This window comes from Macaca mulatta, chromosome 18 (genome assembly GCF_049350105.2).
Source record: "Macaca mulatta isolate MMU2019108-1 chromosome 18, T2T-MMU8v2.0, whole genome shotgun sequence".
Taxonomy (NCBI): Eukaryota; Metazoa; Chordata; class Mammalia; order Primates; family Cercopithecidae; genus Macaca; species Macaca mulatta.
Window position 1 is genome coordinate 76,271,839 of NC_133423.1, and position 21,885 is coordinate 76,293,723.

General features: G+C 41.0%; 1 protein-coding gene and 1 long non-coding RNA gene across 2 annotated transcripts in view; both read right to left on the reverse strand.

Moving 5' to 3' along the window:
• Nucleotides 1-5,462, reverse strand: part of LOC114673852 (uncharacterized) — a 456,306-nt gene extending 450,844 nt beyond the window's left edge. The window contains exon 1 of the long non-coding RNA XR_003724700.2: nucleotides 5,418-5,462. This is a non-coding gene — a long non-coding RNA (uncharacterized LOC114673852). The remainder of the gene's footprint in view (nucleotides 1-5,417) is intronic.
• Nucleotides 5,463-9,938: 4,476 nt separating this feature from the next.
• Nucleotides 9,939-12,700, reverse strand: AKAIN1 (A-kinase anchor inhibitor 1). Its single transcript, XM_077975101.1, has 2 exons — nucleotides 12,505-12,700; nucleotides 9,939-12,028 (listed from the first exon to the last, which is right to left on the reverse strand). Exons 1-2 carry the CDS (start codon nucleotides 12,698-12,700, stop codon nucleotides 11,835-11,837), a joined length of 390 nt encoding a protein of 129 aa, XP_077831227.1. The 3' UTR covers nucleotides 9,939-11,834.
• Nucleotides 12,701-21,885: the final 9,185 nt, after the last annotated feature.

The following is a 21,885-nucleotide window of genomic DNA, read 5'->3' on the forward strand; positions in this document are numbered from 1 at the left end:
CTTTGAAATATACATTAAATTATTGTGAACTATAGTCACTCTACTATGCCATTGAACACTAGAAATTACTTCTAACTATGTTTTTATACCCATTAACCAACTTTTCTTCACCCCTGCACTCCTTCTAACCTTCCCAGCCACTGGTAACCGTCATTCTACTCTCTACCTCTATAAGATCAACTTTTTTTTCAACTTTTCAACTTTTTTCACTCTTATGTGAGAGCTATAAAAGCTCCCACATTCCCTCCAACAGCGTATAAGCTATAAAAGCTCCCACATATGAGTAAAAACATGTAATATGTGTTTTTCTGTGCCTAGCTAATTTCGTTTAACATAATACCTTCCAGTTCCATCAATCTTGCTCTAAATAGCAAAATTTTATTATTTGTATCGCTGAATAACATTTCACTGCGTACATACACCACATTTTCTTTATTCATTTATCCACTGATGGACACTTAGGTTGACTGCATGTCTTGGCTATTGTGAATAGTGCTGCAATAAACATGAGAGTGCAGATAGTGCTTCAAATATGCTGATTTCCATTCTTTTGGATATATATCAAGCAGTTAGATTGCTGGATCATATGGTAGCTCTGTTTTTAGTTTTTTGAGGAACCTCCATACTTCAACTAACAGTAGTTGTACCAATTTACATTCCCTCCGACAGTGGATAAGATTTCCCCTTTCACCAGGAGCACCCAAGATGGCTGAATAGGAACAGCTCCAGCCTCCACCTCCCAGCATGAGTGACACAGAAGATGGGTGATTTCTGCATTTTCAACTGAGGGTTCATGTCACTGGTGCATGTCGGACAGCCACTGCTGGTCAGCAGGTGCAGCCCAACCAGTGAGAACTGAAGCACAAGGGGGAACGGAATTCCTTTTCCTAGCCGAGGTAAACTGAAACACACAACACCTGGAAAATCAGGTAACTCCCACCCTAATACTGCACTTTACCAAGGGTCTTAGCAAACAGCACACCAGGAGATTATATCCCACACCTGGACCGGAGGGTCCCACGCCCACGGAGCCTCCCTCATTGCTAGCACAGCAGTCTGAGATCTAACTGCAAGGCAGCAGCGAGGCTGGGGGAGGGGTGCCCACCATTGCTGAGGCTTAAGAAGGTAAACAAAGCCTCCTGGAAGCTCAAACTGGGTGAAACCCACCGCAGCTCAAGGAGGCCTGCCTGCCTCTGTAGACTCCACCTCTGGGGACAGGGCATAGCTAAACAAAAAGCAGCAGAAACCTCTGCAGATCTAAATGTCCCTGTCTGACAGCTTTGAAGAGAGCAGTGGTTCTCCCAGCATGGAGGTTGAGATCTGAGAACCGACAGACTGCCTGCTCAAGTGGGTCCCTGACCCCTGAGTAGCCTAACTGGGAGATATCCCCCACTAGGTGCAGACCAACACCTCACACGTCACACGGCTGGGTACACCTCTGAGATGAAGCTTCCAGAGCAAGAATCAGACAGCAACACTCACTGTTCAGCAATATTCTATCTTCTGCAGCCTCTGCTGCTGATACCCAGGCAAACAGGGTCTGGAGTGGACCTCCAGCAAACTCCAACAGACTGCAGCTGAGGGTCCTGACTGTTAGAAGGAAAACTAACAAACAGAAAGGACACCGACACCAAAACACCATCAGTACATCACCATCACCAAAGACCAAAGGCAGATAAAACTACAAAGATGGGGAAGAAGCAGTGCAGAAAAGTTGGAAATTCAAAAAGTCAGAGCACATCTCCCCCTCCAAAGGAACGCAGCTCATCGCCAGTAATGGAACAAAGCTGGATGGAGAATGACTTTGATGAGTTGAGAGAAGAAGGCTTCAGTTGATCAAACTTCTCAGAGCTAAAGGAGGAACTACATAACCAGCGCAAAGAAACTAAAAACCTTGAAAAAAGAATGGATGAATGGATAATGAGAATAATCAATGCAGAGAAGACCATAAAAGGACTGATCGAGATGAAAACCATGACACAAGAACTACGTGACAAATGCACAAGCTTCAGTAACCAACTCGATCAGCTAGAAGAAAGAGTATCTGTGATTGAAGATCAAATGAATGAAATGAAGTGAGAAGAGAAGTGTACAGAAAAAAGAGTAAAAAGAAATGAACAAAGCCTCCGGGAAATGTGGGATTATGTGAAAAGACCAAATCTACATCTGATTGGTCTGCCTGAAAGTGATGGGGAAAATGGAACCAAGTTGAAAAACACTCTGCAGGATATCATCCAGGAGAACTTCCCAAACCTAGAAAGGCAGGCCAACATTCAAATTCAGGAAATACAGAGAATGCCACAAAGACACTCCTTGAGAAGAGCAACTCCAAGACACCTAATTGTCAGATTCACCAAAGTTGAAATGAGGGAAAAAATATTAAGGGCAGCCAGAGGGAAAGGCAGTTTACCCACAAAGGAAAGCCCATCAGACTAACAGCAGATCTCTCGGCAGAAACTCTACAAGCCAGAAGAGAGTGGGGGCCAATATTCAACAATCTCAAAAGAATTTTCAACTCAAAATTTCATATCCAGCCAAACTAAGTTTCATAAGTGAAGGAAAAATAAAATCCTTTACAGACAAGCAAATCCTGAGAGATTTTGTCACCACCAGGCCTGCCCTACAAGAGATCCTGAAGGAAGCACTAAACATGGAAAGGAACAACAGGTACCAGCCATTGAAAAAACATGCCAAAATGTAAAGACCATCAATGCTAGGAAGAAACTGCATGAACTAACGAGCAAAATAACCAACTAATATCACAATGACAGGATCAAGTTCACACATAACAATATTAACCTTAAATGTAAATGGACTAAATGGTTCAATTAAAAGACACAGACTGCTAACTATCATAAATATATATGCACCCAATACAGGAGCACCCAGATTCATAAAACAAGTCCCTAGAGACTTACAAAGAGACTTAGACTCCCTTACAATAATAATGGGAGACTTTAACAGCCCACTGTCAACATTAGACAGATCAACGAGACAGGAAGTTAACAAGGATATCCAGGAATTGAACTCAACTCTGCACCAAGCAGATCTAATAGACATCTACAGAACTCTCCACTCCAATTCAACAGAATATACATTCTTCTCAGCACCACATCGCACTTATTGCAAAATTGACCGCATAGTTGGAAGTAAAGCACTCTTCAGTAAATGTAAAAGAACAGAAATTATAACAAACTGTCTGTCAGACCACAGGGCAATCAAACTAGAACTCAGGACTAAGAAACTCAATCAAAACCGCTCAACTACATGGCAATTGAACAACCTGCTCCTGAATGACTACTGGGTCCATAACAAAATGAAGATGGAAATAAAGATGTTCTTTGAAACCAATGAGAACAAAGATACAACATACCAGAATCTCTGGAACACATTTAAAGCAGTGTGTAGAGGGATATTTATAGCACTAAATGTCCACAAGAGAAAACAGAAAAGATCTAAAATTGACACCCTAACATCACAATTAAAAGAACTAGAAAAGTAAGAGCAGATATATTCAAAAGCTAGCAGAAGGCAAGAAATAACTAAGATCAGAGCAGAACTGAAGGAGATAGAGACACAAAAAACCCCAAACCCAAAATATCGATGAATCCAGGAGCTGGTTTTTTGAAAAGATCAACAAAATTGATAGACTGCTAGCAAGACTAATAAAGAAGAAAAGAGAGAAGAATCAAAGAGACGCAATAAAAAATGATAAAGGGGATATCACCACTGACCCCACAGAAATACAACTACCATCAGAGAATACTATTAACACCTCTACACAAATAAACTAGAAAATCTAGAAGAAATGGATAATTCCCTGGACACTTACACTCTCCCAAGACTAAACCAGGAAGAAGTGAATCCCTGAATAGACCAATAGCAGGCTCTGAAATTGAGGCAATAATTAATAGCCTACCAACCAAAAAAAGTCCAGGACCAGACGAATTCACAGCCGAATTCTACCACAGGTACAAGCAGAAGCCAGTACCATTCCTTCTGAAACTCTTCCAATCAATAGAAAAAGAGGGAATCCTCCCTAACTCATTTTATGAGGCCAACATCATCCTGATACCAAAGCCTGGCAGAGACACAACAACAAAAAGAATTTTAGACCAATATCCCTGATGAACATCGATGCAAAAATCCTCAATAAAATACTGGCAAACCGAATCCAGCAGCACAGCAAAAAGCTTATCCACCATGATCAAGTAGGCTTCATCCCTGGGATGCAAGGCTGGTTCAACATACGCAAATCAATAAACGTAATCCAGCATATATACAGAACAAAAGAGAAAAACCACATGACTATCTCAATAGATGCAGAAGAGGCCTCTGACAAAATTCAACAGCCCTTCATGCTAAAAATTCTCAATAAATTCAGTACTGATGGAACGTATCTCAAAATAATAAGAGCTATTTATGACAAACCCACAGCCAATATCATACCGAATGGGGAAAAGCTGGAAGCATTCCCTTTGAAGACACGGATGCCCTCTCTCACCACTCCTATTCAACATAGTGTTGGAAGTTCTGGCCAGTGAAATCAGGCAAGAGAAAGAAATCAAGGGTATTCAGTTAGGAAAAGAAGAAGTCAAATTGTCCCTGTTTGCAGATGACATGATTGTATATTTAGAAAACCCCATCATCTCAGCCCAAAATCTCCTGAAGCTGATAAGCAACTTCAGCAGTCTCAGGATACAAAATCAACATGCAAAAATCACAAGCATTCTTATACACCAGTAACAGACAAACAGAGAGCCAAATCATGAATGAACTCCCATTCACAATAGCTTCAAAGAGAATAAAATACCTAGGAATCCAACTTACAAGGGATGTGAAGGACCTCTTCAAGGAGAACTACAAACCACTGCTCAGTGAAATAAAAGAGGACACAAACAAATGGAAGAACATACCATGCTCATGGATAGGAAGAATCAATATCGTGAACATGGCCATACTGCCCAAGGTAATATATAGATTCAATGCCATCCCCATCAAGCTACCAATGAGTTTCTTCACAGAATTGGAAAAAACTACTTTAAAGTTCATATGGAACCGAAAAAGAGCCCGCATTGCCAAGACAATCCTAAGTCAAAAGAACAAAGCTGGAGGCATCACGCTACCTGACTTCAAACTATACTACAAGGCTACAGTAACCAAAACAGCATGGTACTGGTACCAAAACAGAGATATAGACCAATGGAACAGAACAGAGTCCTCAGAAATAATACCACACATCTACAGCCATCTGATCTTTGACAAACCTGAGAAAAACAAGAAATGGGGAACAGAACTGAGATTAAATCAATCGCAAGCCAGCTACCATAGCCATAATAAAATTAAAATACACAACACATCTGATTTATTAACCAACTCACAGTCAATTACTTTGGCATTTATTTTGAAAGACATACCTGGTTGAGGCAGATTGTCTCTTCAGAAAACCTGGTCCAATTTTTCTGCAACAAGATACAAATAATTAGTAACCTCAGTTTTCTTTGATAGGAAGCACTGTAACACCATTGTCTTAACTTTGGTCCCTTTAGAAATAGATCCTGAGACAAGAATTTGAGTGAAATTAGCTCATAGAAAGCATCAATAGGAAAGTGGAGAAATGAGAGAGAAGGGGCTGCACACCAGGGACTTCATCAGGTTTCAACCAATGGGAGACCATGGGACACACCTCAGAGTTGGCCCACCTGGGCAGTGAGAAGGCTGAAGTATTTACAGGCCATCTCCTATCCATTATTGTTGGAAGGCTGCCCTGGGCCCTTAGCTACCCAGTACTTCTGGCCAGCCCCTTGTGTAGGCTGAGCACACAGATATACCTAGAAAAGGCCCACAGGCAAAAAGTGACAGCTATTTGTAGCCAGAAGCCATCTGTGAATAGGGAAATGATGCTTGCTGAGGGCATACAGATGGGCGGCAACAACACTGGTTTGCACATATAACTCAACTAGTGGAGCATTCATGCAAGAGCATCAATTCTTAGGCACAAGTGTCAGGCATGTGGTGAAAGCACTGGGTAATGGATTAAGTAGAAATCAGCTAAAAAAAGAATAGTAACTTGCTTTAAAAATGGAAAAACACCATAGGAATAAAGTGATTCTTTTGTTCTCGTTTTACTTAGACTATGTACAACCTGTGGCCTAAGTTGAATGATCAAAGGAATTACTTTTCTGAGTAAGAAAGTCACTCTAGGTCTTCACATGCAGCAGGAGTCCTCCTGGTCAGCCTCAGTGGAAGAATAAGCTAACAGTGGGACACATATGGTGTCAAGGGATTATTCCAGGGGAAAAGGACACAGTAAAAATATATAGATAAAAGGCCAGCTGTGGTGGCTCATGCCTGTAATCCCAGTACTTTGGGAGGCCAAGATGGGGGGATCGCTTGAGGTCAGGAGGTCGGGACCAGCCTGGCCAACATGGTAAACCCCGTCTCTACAAATATACAAAAATCAGCCGCATATGGTGGTGCGTGCCTGTAATTCCAGCTATTCAGGAGGCTGAGGCAGGAGCATTGCTTGAACCCGGGATGGGGAGGTTGCAGTGAGCTGAGATCAAGCCACTGCACTCCAGCCTGGGCAACACTGTCTCAAAAAAATAAAAATAAAAAAAGGATACCAGTAGAATACTTAATTTCTTTTTAATTTAATGAAAGAAAAAAATACTAAGTGGAAACTAAAGAAAATGCTAAACTTTAAATAACTCTGTGTCATATTAGTTTCTAAAATATTCCTCAAAGGTTAAAAAGAGGAATTATAAAATCTAATAAGGGATTGGCATCCTCGGAGTTCATTAAAGCATTCAACTTGAGATCATATAAATTATCTTTCCTCTCTGACAGATAAAGTCATTAGGTTGATGTCATTTTCCCTGCCTACATCCTGATTTTTTTGGTCATATTTCATGCTAGCAAGATATAACAATTTACATGCTTCTTTTCAGCCACAATTTTCACAATTATGTATTCTTCACTTTATATTTAGGTGAAGATACTGCTCTTCACTAATCCTTTTGTTGCAGCCTCTCCCTTTCTGAAGTCTTTATTTTTATTCATTTTTTAGTTGGCTGAAATTCATGGTCAAGCAGATTTTTCACAAAGAAATCTTGAGTACTAGTAATGCTTAAGTTTTGTTTTGTTTTAATTTTTACCTTTATTCTTAATTGACACCTTGGCTGGGAATAATATCCTTCCCTCATACTTTCCTTACTTCAGTGCTCCTTTATAGCCATTTCTCCCTTGTATTAGAATATTCAATGTTGCTATGAAGTAATCTGATGCCAGCATGAAAATTTACCATCCTAAATGACTTGCTCGCAGCCCAGAACTTAAAAACTTTTCTTTTATTCTGCTAGTATTGCTGCTGAGCATTTTATATCTATTTTCCTAGAATATGCTGTGGGGATTTATCTTCTTTCCTCCCTTCCTTCCTTCCCCTATTTTCTTCCTTTTTCTTAATTTCTGTAAGGGAAAGTTTTCCACTTTTTTGTTTGTTTTTGTTTTTGAGATGGAGTTTTGCTCTTATTGCCCAGGCTGGAGTGCAGTGGTGTGATCTCGGCTCACTGCAACCTCTACCTCACAGGTTCAAGGGATTCTCCTGCCTCATCCTCCTGAGTAGCTGAGATTACAGGCATGTGCCACCATGCCTGGCTGATTTTGTATTTTTAGTAGAGACGGGGTTTCTCTATGTTGGTCAGGCTGGTCTTGAACTCCCGGCCTCAGGTAATCCACCCGCCTCCACCTCCCAAAATGCTGGCATTACAGGCATGAGCCACTGCACCTAGCCAAAGTTACCACTTTCATCTGAGAGGAGTCCTGTCTCCTATCTCACCTATTTCTTCCCAACAGCCATTTCCACTACACTGTAACCAGAAGACAAAGGACAAAGTCCCTCACTTTGTTTTTCTCACACCTGGATAAGGATTTTGTGCACTTACTAATATGGTTTCTGAGGAATGGAGGAAAGATTAGTAGTCTTCTCATACCATACTGTGGTCTTCTATTTCTTTCCCTCTGAAGTCTCTTGTTTCCTTCCTTAGCTACCACGTTTTAATTGAATGGCATTGAGTTTTTTCTATTGAATATTTTCACTGACTCTTTACTATTTTTGTTAAATTTCTTATGCAGAAATGTTTTATCTAAAGCAGTTGCATTCTTACATCTTAACACTGATATATCTAGAATTCATATTCTTAAAATCCCTACAATTTATACTCTTAAATTTTGTTTTCCGATGCTCACAGAGTTTGAGATTACTGATTTCATGTATTTTTGTGCTCACTTTCTCCATCTAGGTTATATTTATCTTCCCTGAGCCTCAATGTGACTTTACCTGCAAAAGGAGAGTAAGACCTGTATTAGTTCATTCTTGCACTGCTGTAAAGAACTGTCAGAGCCTGGGTAATTTATAAGGGAAAGAGGTTTAATTGACTCACGGTTCCACATTGCTGGGGAGGGCTCAGGAAACTTACAATCATGGCCGAAGGCAAAGGAGAAGCAGTCACCTTTGCCACAGGGCAGCAAGACGGAGCGAGTGCAATCAGGGGAAATGCCAGACGCTTATAAAACCTTCAGATCTCATGAGACTCATTCACTTTGATGAGAACAGCATGGAGAAACCGCCCCCACGATCCGATTACCTCCACCTGGTCTCACCCTTGACATGTGGGGATAGTTGGGATTACAATTCAAGGTGAAATTTTGGGTGGAGACACAGCCAAACCATATTAAGATTTTCTCAGGTTACACCTTATTTTGAGGTTGTGGCAATGAAATAAATGAGGGAATGTGTACTAATATCTTTTGAAAACTTTCACACACTCAAGAAAGATATTATTACTGTAATTTCCACTTTCCTGTCTCTACATCTGTTTTGGTATTATAGGGCCTAAATTAGTTTCAGATTTTTCATATATATATATTTTTTACTGTATTTTACTACAGTGAGCTATTACAGTGGATAAATTAAAGGTTCCTCTCTTTTGTATTGTTTTATCATAGAAACCTCAAAACAGCCTTGAAAACAGCCAGTTACTCATCTCTGAATGGCATAAATTCAATGATTATTTTTAAATGATAGATTCATTTCTTTGTAACCTGAAATTCCACCATAAAGGAAACCTAAACAGCTAAAAAATAAATAAGAAATGAAGGGAACCAGTTAGTCATTTTGTATCAATTTACAATACTGTTTGCACTAAACAGATGATTACAGCAGAGCAAAGTAACATGAAAGGATTTCTTTCTTTAGTTCCACCCTAGGGGCAGGCAACGGAAAAGACGAACAGCTGAACACACAGAGATGGGAAGCCTGTGTATGTAGTAAATCAGAAAGATAAAGGACACTAAGTAAATGTTCCTACTCATTTCTGAAACTAAAAGCTGTGATCTGGTTTACAATAATAATCAAGTGGAAATCCACCTTAATCCTATGTCAAATGAAGTTCTATAGGCCCCTTGTAAAATCTAGTAACTTTGTCTTCAGACTGAAAGATCTGTAAGAGTTTATAGGTCTTTAATTCATTTATTTTTATGACTGAGCTTTCTTAGAATTTTGCCAGTATGGCACCTACCTATTGAGCACAGGGGTTGCCAAACTTCCTTTTGTCCTCCCTACAACTTAGTCATATCTCTGTTCCTTGCTGTTGATTTTCCATCTCCAAGATTATGGCAGACACTCTACCTTCCAGACCCACTTACCTTGAATTCTTGAGATCAAAAGCCCACTTCTTAGCATACATCCTTTTCTCTTCAAGCCTCAGGACCCACCACCCCATGGCTGTCCTCACGCAGTCACAGTGAAGGGCCCATTAAAGAAGCACTTCCCCTGGTCATGATATCTAGGGGTTTGAAAATAGCCTTGGAAGCCTCGTGGTGCCAAATAATGGTAAGATCCACGTACAAAATGAGCCAAACAGCAGAGTCTAGAAAACTTTGCCTAAAGTATTTCAAAGCTGTATATGTTTTATTTATAAATAACATTTAGATACAGAGGTCAATAAGATGTTCCAAAAATTCCCAATTTTTTAGTACAGACACATCAGAGAGGAAAAATAGTATATTTATATGTTTCTGTCACTTGACGGCAAAAACAAAGGCTGGTCATATCCAAATATCTGAGTAGACATAGTACCGATCACTTACAAACTACAAGCATTAGATTTATTTATTTATTTTATTTGGGGCACTCCTGAATAATTTCCCTGAATACTTTCATTCTCATTATGTATGCTATGCAATTATATCACATCAGTTATATGAACTTTGGTCAACTTAAACTCACTCTTCACTTAGCATGAATTCTGCTAAAAGAAACACCTGTGAGTAAACAATCTTTAAATTGTAAGCCCTTCTGCTTCCTTCTCCATCCATGTTTCCTGTGAATTTATTCCACCTGTGCACTGTGGGGGACAGCATAACAAAACTGATAAGATATTTTTTCATTCATTGTCTATTATCCAAAGATTTATTCTAGAAACTGTAGCATATTGGAATTTTAGAAGTATATCTTAATATCAGTCACACTTTATACCATAATACTTTGCTTTAAAAAAAATCAAACGTAGATATTGATACTCTGAAACCAGAAGGTTTTTAACCAAGGTCAAATTATTCCTCTGTCCCCAATAGCACCGATTCAATAACCTTTGTGAAGCCCAGGAAATGGGACTCTAGATACTCCAGAAACACGTGCATTATTCTCACAGAAGTGGAGCAGGGATCAATCCTGTTGCTGCACAGACACCTTTATTACACATGAAAACACACATATCTCTGTCACTGCATTCAAAACACTGTCACTTTACTGTCCCTATCGTATTCTCATGTATTCCTGAACTGTGTGATTTTCATAATCTCAAAAAAATAATTTTAATGTGTGGATGGGAAAAGTTAGTAAGGTCCTAATGCAAATGCATAGCCTGGTGGCAAAACAGCATTTGTAAGGACCCCAGAATCCCTTCCAAGGATGTTACACCCCATAGTCAGCCCCAAGTGTAAGTCTCTTAATGATAGGCAGCTGTTGAAGAAATCTACAATTCTAGCCATTCTCCACGAGGCTGCTAAGGAATTGAGTCATTGGCAAGTCACATGTGTAGAATCACTTGTCTTATTTATTTAATCTTGAGATCAGACAAGAAATCCATAATATTCCCAAAATATTTCTACACAGACTATAAACACCAATTATGAAATATTCAGAGAATTGAGACTAAAAGACTGAGTTCTTGAGAAGCTTAAACTCCTCCCTTTCTTAAAATAACATAAATATTAATAAATGCCTTCGTATGATCCCGAGGGACTCAGCCTTAGAATTTCCCTTTGCTTAATTTGATCTTAGACCTGAACCCACCTTATAAAAGCCTCAATTTCACATTTGAAGGTAACTAAAACTCCATTCCCTCACCTTTCTAGCATGTCTTTTTAATATATTAGAAAGCACTCAGTACTGTACTCAGTATTTCAGCAAAAAGACTGCTTGTTAAATTCACAGAAGGAATGCATAAAAGGCAGAAGTAAATAAACGAGACATAGAATTCTTGTTTTCAAATAAAAGAACTTTAAAAATAAATTGGCCTGCAAAATGACTTTGCAATTACAGTGTCATATATGGCCCCACTGTGTCTCAGAGGCACTGCATAAATAGGAACAGAATGGCCTAATGCACTTTTTCACAACAGTGCTTCTCAGCCAGGGGCCTGTGCGAATTCATTCCACAGCTAGGTGCCGGTGACACTTCGGTTGGCTTTATTGGCAACATTTTGGTGATGCGTCCTATGCTAAGAGGAAGGCTAGAAACCAAGCACATGTCAAGAGCAAAATCCACCATGTTACTTCTTTTCGTGCTTCTTGGTTAACTCCCCAACGCCCAGTTGGATGTGGCCCTGGTTGTCACTGATTCTCTCTTCCCTGCGCTGGCTCTCCTGGGAGACTTGCTGCACAGCTCGCAGGATTGCGTTCTGCACAATCTGTTTGCTGGCATTCTGCAGCTTCACCTCTTCAGGCTCATTTCCAGGTTTCTCACCTAGCCAAAAACATGAAAAGGAGGGAAGAAGGAGAGAAATTAATTTCAGGAATGTGAGAGGGAAGGGTAGGGGAGAAAGAGGAGGGAAGAGTGAGACTATAAGAACACACTGGAGTGGACCAGTTAACTATGAGAAGTTATGACTGGGGGACTGGTCTCAGGATATGCTGTGGATACCAAAGTCCTTGATATAAAATGACCTAGTGTTTGCATATAATCTACACACATCCTCCCATACACTTTAAGTCATCTGTAGTTACTTATAATACCTAATATAATGTAAATGTAATGTAAATAGTTGTTATACTATATTTTAAAAATTATATCATTTTTCACTGCTGTACTGTTATTTCCTTTACTGGGTTTTTTCCCAATATTTTTCTTCCACGGTTGTTTGAATCCTAGGATCCTCAGCTGCTAGAGAGACAGTTTTGGCCAATGGGGGCCTCTGGGAAAGTTTCTAGAAAAGAACAGACCCTTGCCCTTTTGCACCTTCCCCACTTCCTTCAGGAAATGCAGACAGAAGCCTTCAGGTGTTGCAATCATCTTCCAGTAAGCGTGAAGATGAAAGTCAGCATTCTGGGCATGGCTGGGGAGAAAGCAGCAGCCTAATTTTGAAGGCAGCACTGAGCATCTGTACCAGCCCTGGGCCACGTCCTTCTGGGCATTCATGTATGTGATGAAAATAATTCCTTTCTGTTTAATCGAATATTATTCAGGTTTCATGTTACTTGCACCCAAACGCATGCATAGCGTATATAACCTCACTGGGGCTGGAGAATAGATGATGACTGAATCCATATCAAGATCAACTTTGCTCCTATAATAGGATCACAACCAGTGAAACTATCAGAAGCTGCCCGCTGCGATCTAGAGCAGGCATTGGCAAACTTTTTCATCAGAACCTGCCCCCTGCTCCCGCCCCCTGGGATCTAGAGCAGGGATTGGCAAACTTTTCCTTTAAAGAACCAGTTAGGAGATAGTCTAAGTTCATGGGTCATACAATTTCTGGAACAACTACTCAACTCTGCTCTTGTAGCATGAAATCAGCTATCGATGAGTGCATAGGGCTTTCATTCAATAAAACTTCATTTACAAAAAAACAGGCCACAGGCCAGAACTGGCCTGTGGACCAGTTTGTCAACCCCTAATCTGGAATGGTGGGAACCTCCTAATTAGAAGGCTAGGCAGTCTACCCAGCGCTGATTCTCTACTTTCTTTCTTAGGTAAAAACACAATTTTAATTTTATTTGAGTAGTTATGTAACTAGGTATAGCTAAATTCTTGGTGGAAGTAGAAGTTCATTTAATAAAAATCCTGGAAAAGGGATGTAGAAGAGTAAAGTCAGATAAAGGCCTTTTATCCTCTACCCATCCTATTGCCTGCAACTCTGGCCTGATAGTTATTACAAGGGGCGAGCCATTAGAACCATTAGAATAGAAACTGTTTTCAGGGATTTCAGAAGAAAAAGAAGGAGCTTGGGATACAATGACCAAGAAGCCACCATACCAGTTCTCAGATCCCCACCTCCAGGCCTCTTTTTATGTTAGAATAAAATAATATACTTTGTTTAAGGCAACTGCTATTCTGTATTTGTTTCTATTGTGCAGCAGACATAATACTAATTCATACATGGTAGACTGATCATAAATCTACCATTTGGTTGAAGTGCAATCTGGAAAACGCTAAATCCCACCTATTTATATTTATAGTGGTAAACAGAATGGACATAATTTCTTATTTAAAATCATCTTTTTGGATATTTCCTCTACACAAATATGCTCACTACCAAGAAGATGTATTTAAAATTGGAGGGATGACGTTCACTGGGGTTGATTAATTAACAACAGAATTTATACACCTATGAGGAAACATCACAAAAGATAATATTGAGTAATTCTGGAAGACCAGACAGTTCTTATTCATTTAGTCATATAATCGTCATTTATGGAGCATTTTTATCCATCCATTGAGGGATTTACAATCTAGTGAACAAAGCGAGATAAATCTATTCAGAGCAAAGAACAATATTTTTAAAAACAGGATAAAACCATCAATGTACACCAAACTGAGCAGACGAGTCTAGACACACGAATTGCAATAGACTGAAGCTGTGAAGTGGCCAAGAAGAATAGAAATTTTTCTATATGAAGAGTCATGAGGGTATAGCTATCAAGAATATGTGTTTTGAATCACTTCAGAGATCTCAGGTCCTTTCTGCCACTTGCATTCATGCAATCTTGGCCAAGATACTTCACCTCTGTAAGCCTGTTTGCACATCTGTAAAATGGGCAAGTGGCATTAATTTAGGGTGGTTGTTGGAGAGTTAACCAACACAAAGCGTATTCAGCACTCAGTGTGGTCCCTAACACATAGTAAGCATCTGTAAGTGTCCACCATTGTGTGTTCATCAGGGAACAGACTAAGCTGTTGTAACCGAGAAACTCAAAAAGAGGACACCTCAAACAAGAGATATTCATTGCTCTCTCGTGTAACAGCTCAGAAGTACTCCAGTGTGTCAGTAGCTCTGCTGCATGGGTTATCTAAGGACTCTAACTTCCTTACATCTTACTGCTTTAACCTTTCTAACAATATTGCCCTCATTTACCTGAGTGAAGCTGGTTAACCAATATCCCATGTGGGACCAAAAGAAAGCAAAAACGAAAAAAAAATGGAGGGCAAGCAATTTGCTTTTAAAGAATTGTCATAAAGGTTGCAAACATCACTCTACTGACATTCTACCCAGGGAAACTTAATTACATGGCCACACCTAGCTATGTGGGAGGCTAGGAAATATATTCATAGGCCAGGCAATCATATGTCTTTCTGAAATTCAAGGAGGGGCCAGGCGCAGTGACTCACAGCTGTAATCCCAGCACTTTGGGAGGCCGACGTGGGTGAATCATTTGAGCTCAGAAGTTTGAGACCAGCCTGGCCAACATGGCAAAACCCTGTCTCTACTAAAATACAAAAAAATTAGTCTGGCATGGTGGTGAGCACCTGTAGTCCCAGTTGCTTGAACCTGGGAGGCAGAGGTTGCAGTGAGCTGAGATCATGACACTGCACTCCAGCCTGGTGACAGAGTAAGACTCTGTCTCAAAAAAAAAAAAAGTAAAATAAAATAAAAGAAATACAAATAAAACTCAAGAAGGTTCTAATGCTAAAACAAAGAAGCCATTAAGGATTTAAAAAAATTACTTCCAAGCAAAGCCAAGGCTACATTGAAAAGGGAGAATACAGTATATACTGGCAGCAGGACAAATGTGAAACCCAGGTTGCTCTGTCTACTATCACTATACAGTGCATAAGTGTGAGGACAAACAAAACCAATTTCAAAAGATTTAGGCTTGCTCCTAGAAAGAGTATCTTAGTCAAACTAGATGCCCTCATTACCACTTCATTTCGGGTCATACATATCTACCTGCAGTGGAGGTTGTGGGACAAAGACAGCAGCGAAGGCTGGAGCAGAGAAAGAAGGATTAAGGTGGGGAGAAAAGCCACCCAGAGCACTTAACAGACAATACATGCAAAATAAAAAAGGTGCAGAAAGCACATATACTACTTGTGGGTTAGACTCTTTGGTATGCGAGGAATAATATTCTCTTCCATTACCTTAAGCTATGGTAGAGGGGAGAGGACCATGAAAATAGAGATACAAATGTCATAACCAAGTGTCCAGGAACTGTTTAGCTGAGCTTCACATTACAACTCGGAAACTGGAAAAATCCAATATAGCTCCAGTTATTGCACCACGTAGGTTATCCTCTGCCATGAGTCAGCCTCACCTCTCCATCTGCTGCGACCAGCCAAGCACCTCTTCGCTTCTTCTGGAGTCTCTCTGACTTTATGCATTCACTCACTCTTATTTCTGCACATTCACAACGTGCAGTGCTTCATGGCTGTACATGTCTCCTTCCCTCTGAGGGCATTCCAGCTAAGGTCCTGGCTCATGTTCTTGCAACTGACTGACCTTTGCCATATCTTCAGCTGAAATTCCTGTGAGAGAGAGCCCAACAGACTCTCCATATCACCATTATCCTTATAAAGCAGCACTTTTATACCAGGTAGTGGTTTTTTTTTTTTGTTTTTTGTTGTTGTTGTTGTTTTCTTTTCTGATGGGGTCTCACTATGTTGACCAGCCTGGTCTCAAACTTCTGGGCTCAAGCAATCCTTCAGCCTCAGACTCCCAGACCTGGGACTACAGGCACACTCCACCACATCAGGCTCCAGGCCACTTCTTAAGCCAGCCATAGGTTGAATAACAAGGTTTATTCTGGCCCAATCTGCTGTGCCCAAAAATTCGGATCAAGAGGTGAGAACACAGCTACTTAGAAGGAAGGAACCACTTAACCCCATTGTCTTGGCAAAGCATCCTGGAGAGCAGGTGTTCACAGGTTAGTCTTGGTGCAGCATCACACTCATACTTCCTGGCATTCCTATGGCATTCACTTCTAAGGGCAAGGTATTTGGGAAACTCCTGATGGAGACTCTTATAATAATACAAGTACCATGTGAGGAAGTACATTACAACCAACAGAAGGCAGGGCCAGCCACCCAAACCCTCCGAGTCTCGCCAATGACTTACATGCGCTGAATTCACTTCAATGTAATGAATCACTTAGCGTCGTAGGCAGACTGTTGTCTAGTTTTAAATGATGCAAACATCTTCTAGCCTAATTAGCATTTACAACAACATTTTTGTGTTCCACAAAACAATCGAGGAGTTGATTTAATTGGCTATAAACTCTTAAATGCCCAATATAAATAAACCAAAATCAAGAATGTGGTGTAACTGAATTTGTCTTCAGTGTCTTTCCACCTCTTATTGTTACTCCCCTTTCCCCAACCCCAGGCATCCACATGGTCCTGCTTATCTGTGATCACTGAGTGCTCCCCCATGGGGGGTCCAGCCTTCCACAGACCACTGCGAGCTCTACAGCTGCCCACCACGCCCCTCAGAACTTTCTGCCCCATATCCCATTCATGCCTCCCCAGTGGAAGGTGTCTAAGGAACTCAACTCAATTGCAATCTCTTTAATAATTGATCTTAATTTCTTATGTATTGTCATTAAAATTGTGCTTCTAACAACCATTGGATGACCCTCCTGATAAAAACTTACATCAATTTTCCCCCTGGAACCTAAGTGTCATTTACTTCTATTACATTAGCCCTGTTATATTCCAGTGAGGCGGGTTTTGGAAAAGGTCAGTGTTCCATTTTGAGACAGAATCTGGTTAGTGATTTTTTGCACAGATAGGGCACCAGAGGTTGTATCACAAATGGCATCTCTATCTCTCATCTCTCCCCACTGACTCACTAAATATGCAAATTACAGAAGTCCCTACCAGAGCAAGACAGGACTCCAGCACCACTCCCTGCACACACTCTAAAACACAGGGCTGCTGCTGGTAACCAGGGATCAGATATTTTATCTCCCCTTCTGATTGCTTGAGACTGCAAAGACAGTATGGTCATTTATCAATGACAAGCATATGGAACACAGAGAACAAGAGCTAATTCTGGGCCCTTTAATAATAGAATGATAGTTTTTTTCCTCCCATCTCTGGAACTACAGGAATTTTCCATGAAGGACCAGATGTTAAATCTCACTCATCTACACCAACTGCAAATAAAGCAAACCCAGGAGCCCTGCTTTGCTACCAAACAAGCTAAAGTTACATGAGTTCCCAGCAATGAAAAGCCACAGCCTCTGGGTTTCCAACTTGCTGCTAGCCCAACTGAGCATGCTATTCCCCTATGCACCATAACCAAATCAGAAGCATTTTAGGTAGATTTGAGATGCAGAAAGCAAGACAGCTATCAGCAGCCATAGGACATTTCTAAGTCATATTTGAGTGATACTGCCTATTACCACCACCACCCTTATCAAATCAGATGCAGGGAATTAAGAATTACCCCTGACTCTACCTACAATGGCCAGTCACGTTATTTCAGATTGTAGCCAGCTACTCTTATATAACTTACATATTTATGGAGTTATATAAGAGTATATAAGAGTATATAACTCCATAAATAATATGGAGTTCTTTATTAAAATGTCCTACATGACAACAAGATACATGAATCAGAAGGATATTTATGGAGGACCTACATGCATGGTACTATGGAGAATAACATAGGCCACTAGGCCAAAATGTTTCATTCATACATACATTCATTCATACATACATTCATTCATAAAAGAATTACAAAGCCCTTACTGCATGACAAACAGTAGACTAGGTATTGGAGACTAAAATGTTGAGCAGAACAGTCATAGCCCCTGCCCTGTGTGAGCTTACAATCTAGAAGAGTCAGATGTTCACCAGCTAATCAAATAGGTTTATAATTGGGAGCTATGATATGTGCTTGAAGGGAGCATGGGGAGCATACTGAAACCATCCCCACAGGGTTGACAGGAATTGAATGCCACACTCTGAACAGAAATATAGTTATAATTAAGCATCAGTCAGGCTGCGCTCTGGCCCGCTTACTTGTTGCTGAAAGTCACTCAACACTAGATACTGCCAGTGCATCCCATTGTTCCTATAGACAGGATAGCTGACATTACAATCATGAGGTTTTTGTTTAAGGATCACTTAAGAAGTTTTTCAGAACCCAAATTCTAGCAAAACAGCGGATGCCAAACCCCACAGAAGAACAGGATCAGTATGAGAATGCAACATCTTCATCCTGCTGTCCCAGGACTTCACCCTGCACTCTTCGACCAATCAACTATCTCCACACACTTCAGCCCACTCCAAACCCTTAAAATCCATAGCCCCAATCTCCTTGGGTAGATGGATTTGAGGTTTCCTCCCATCTCCTCATCAGCTACTGCACGATTAAACCTGTTTCTCTGTTGCAACGCAGTGTCTCCACGTATTGACTTGCTGTGTGCATCAGACAATGAACCTGTTATGATTGCAATACCACAAAGGGAACTCATCTAGTTTAGGGGTCAGGGAAAGATGTCCAGAGAGGGGACTTAAGGATTAATGAACATTAACTGGTAAAAGGAAGGTGCTGGGAGCAGGAAGGGAAGAACACTCCAGGCAAAAAGATCCACCCCTGAGTGGCAAGTCCCTGATGTGTGTAACAAGAGCAAGGCCGGAGAGGAACTGAAGGCAGCCTGAGCGGCTGGTGCCCACCAGGGAGGGAGGGAGACAATGACGTTGAAGAAAGGAGGCCAGCCTGGGCCTGGGGTCCTGGGGAGGTATCAGGGCCTTTTGTTGAGAGTAAAGCAGCCATGTATCCTCATATCTGTGCCACCCAGTGTAGCTTCAGAAGTCTGAGGAGAGTTCCATAATTAAGGCAAAACTATGCAAGATTTGGAGAAGGCCTTGAAACATAGATGGACTTTGGAAAGGCCAAGGGGAAAAGGAAGCAAATTCTTTCCCTGGCCTTAAAGGGCAGGGCAGACAAGTGGCCGGCTAACAGGGTCATGGAAAGCTTTTACGTGCAGAGCTGCTGAATTATTTTAGAACATAATTTAAATGATACAATATTACTGGATTGTAATTCCTTAGGGAAGCCATAAAAATGGTGCCAATAAAACTTGAAAAGGAAAAGACAATTTTACTCTAGGAATCAAGATGCTTATTGAGTTATTTTGGCCAAGAAAAAGCAAAGTTAATTTTGAAGGAAAGAAAAACAACAAAACAAGGAATAAGAAGGACCTAATTTACCAGCTGTTAATACCAGTTACAAAGCTAAGTCAATTAAGAAAGTGTGATAATAGTACAGGGATACAAAAATTGACCAGTACATTAAAGAGTCCAGAAACAACCGCACAGATATATGGAACATCGGATTTATGGAAAACACGACACTGTTGTATGGTAGGAAAAGGACAGTATTTTCAATCTTTAGGGCTGGGCCAAGTAGTTACTCATATAGAAAAATAATGAAAGTGACTACTTCATACTATACACAAAAAAATTCCAAATGGATTTCATATCTAAATCTGAAAAGTAAAATAATTGGAGCACAGAGGATTTTTAGGACAGTGAAACGACTCTGTGTGATAGACACTATAACGACGGACACGTCATTGCACATTTGTCCAAACCCATAGAATGTACAACACCAAGAGTAAACCCTAATATGAACTGTGGAGTTTGGGTAATTATGATATGTCAGTGTAGGTTTAACTGTAACAAATGCACCACTCTGTGGGGGATGCAGAAAGGAGGAGGCTGTGCGTGTGTAGGGGAAGGGGACGTAAAAGAAATCTCTGTACCTTCTGCTTAGTTTTGCTATAAACTTAAAACTGCTTCACACCTGCAAGCCTAGCACTTTGGGAGGCTGGGACGGGAGGATCACTTGAGTCTGGGAGTTTGAGACCAGCCTAAGTAACATTGTGAGACCCCCATCTCTATGGAAAATTAAAAAAATAAATTTATAAAAAGTAAACAATCAAGCTTTTAGAAGAATATCTTTGTGACCTGGAAGTGGACAACGATTTTTTAAACAGGACACAAAAAGTAACAACCATAAAGAAAAACTTGGACAAATTGGGCTACATTAAAATAAGTGGTTTTGACCAGGGAAATACACACTTGGAAAAAGACTTTTCACTGGAGGTAGAAGCACAGAGAAGGCTTATGAAAATACCGTCTTGGAAATCCTTTAAATATTTCCTTTTTCTGAGCACTTAGATAACAACCAAGACTGTGTTATGAGTTCAGAGAGACTTAAAAGGCTGTTCTGACCACCACATAAATGTCTGCAAAATTCAGCAGAAATGTAGGTTTTCCTCCTTTCACCCCCAAGAGACTCAGAAATCAAACTCCTCCCAAGGGTGTCTCCTTTCTTGGAGTCACTAGGAATTCTAGAAAATCTATGAAATGAGAAATAAGAATGAAATCCTAAGCCCCCCACCCAACTGAACAGACCCCTTCTTGGCCAAGGGGACCCCAGAGTAACCTGGGAAACAGTTCTGAGCCCTGACGGGATGGGAGGTGGGACACGCCTTGTTCTCTCTCCTCCCTCGCCAACCCTAAGGGTGAAACAGAAACTAGCCTTCTCAAGAGACTCCACGCTGATGTCAATCAATCACCTGAGGCTGTCCCTCCCTTTTACTTTTCAACAAAACAACCAACCAGCATTCCTCCTGTCATGCAAGCTGGAGTTCAGTGGCGCTAGCTCTGCTCACTGCAGCCTCAACCTCCTGGGCTCAAGCGATTCTCCTGCCTCAGCCTCCCAACTAGCTGGGACTACAGGCGCCCACCGCCACGCCCAGCTAATTTTTTGTATTTTTTGTAGAGATGGTGTCTTATCACACCACAGGGCTGGTTTCTGTTTAACCCTTAGGGAAGAAAGCCTAACGGGGTTGGCGAAGGAGGAGGTATAACAAGGTCTCTCCCACCTCCTATCCCATCATTGCTCGGGCTAGTCTCGAACTCCTGGGCTCAAGCGATCCGCCCACCTCAGCCTCCCAAAGTATTGAGATTACAGGAGCGAGCCACTGCACAGGCCACAGCCTTCCTTTGGGATAAGAGACCATCGACCATGGAGTGGCTCCCGTGAGTCTATGCAGGCTGTGCAGTGAGGGTTTGCATCCTCTGCTTCATCTTTTGATGTCAGGGGGCTGAAAACTCCATCCTGGGCAGTATTTTGAACTCGGGACCCAGGGGGAGGTATGAACCTCAATTGCACATGCGTAGGTTTCTCTTTTCATAACTATTCATGACTCCTCCTGTAGCTTATTGAATATGGATATCTGGTCTGCTCAGCCAGAATTCTTGTTCCCTGTGGCCCTCCGCAGAAGTGTCTGTGTTTGACCTGTGATCCGCGGCTGCACTGCCCAGCCGGTCAGAATGGCCGCCCTGCAGGCTGCAGCCCTCTATGAGAA

Bases quoted from the DNA above. Each gene is read 5' to 3' on its own strand.
- AKAIN1 (XM_077975101.1), bottom strand. From the start codon at position 12,700: ATGAATGCCCAGAAGGACGTGGCCCAGGGCTGGTACAGATGCTCAGTG. The intron at 12,029-12,504 runs GTCTGTTCTTTT...GTTTTTGGCTAG, and splicing joins GAAGGTGCAAAAGGGCAAGG to GTGAGAAACCTGGAAATGAG.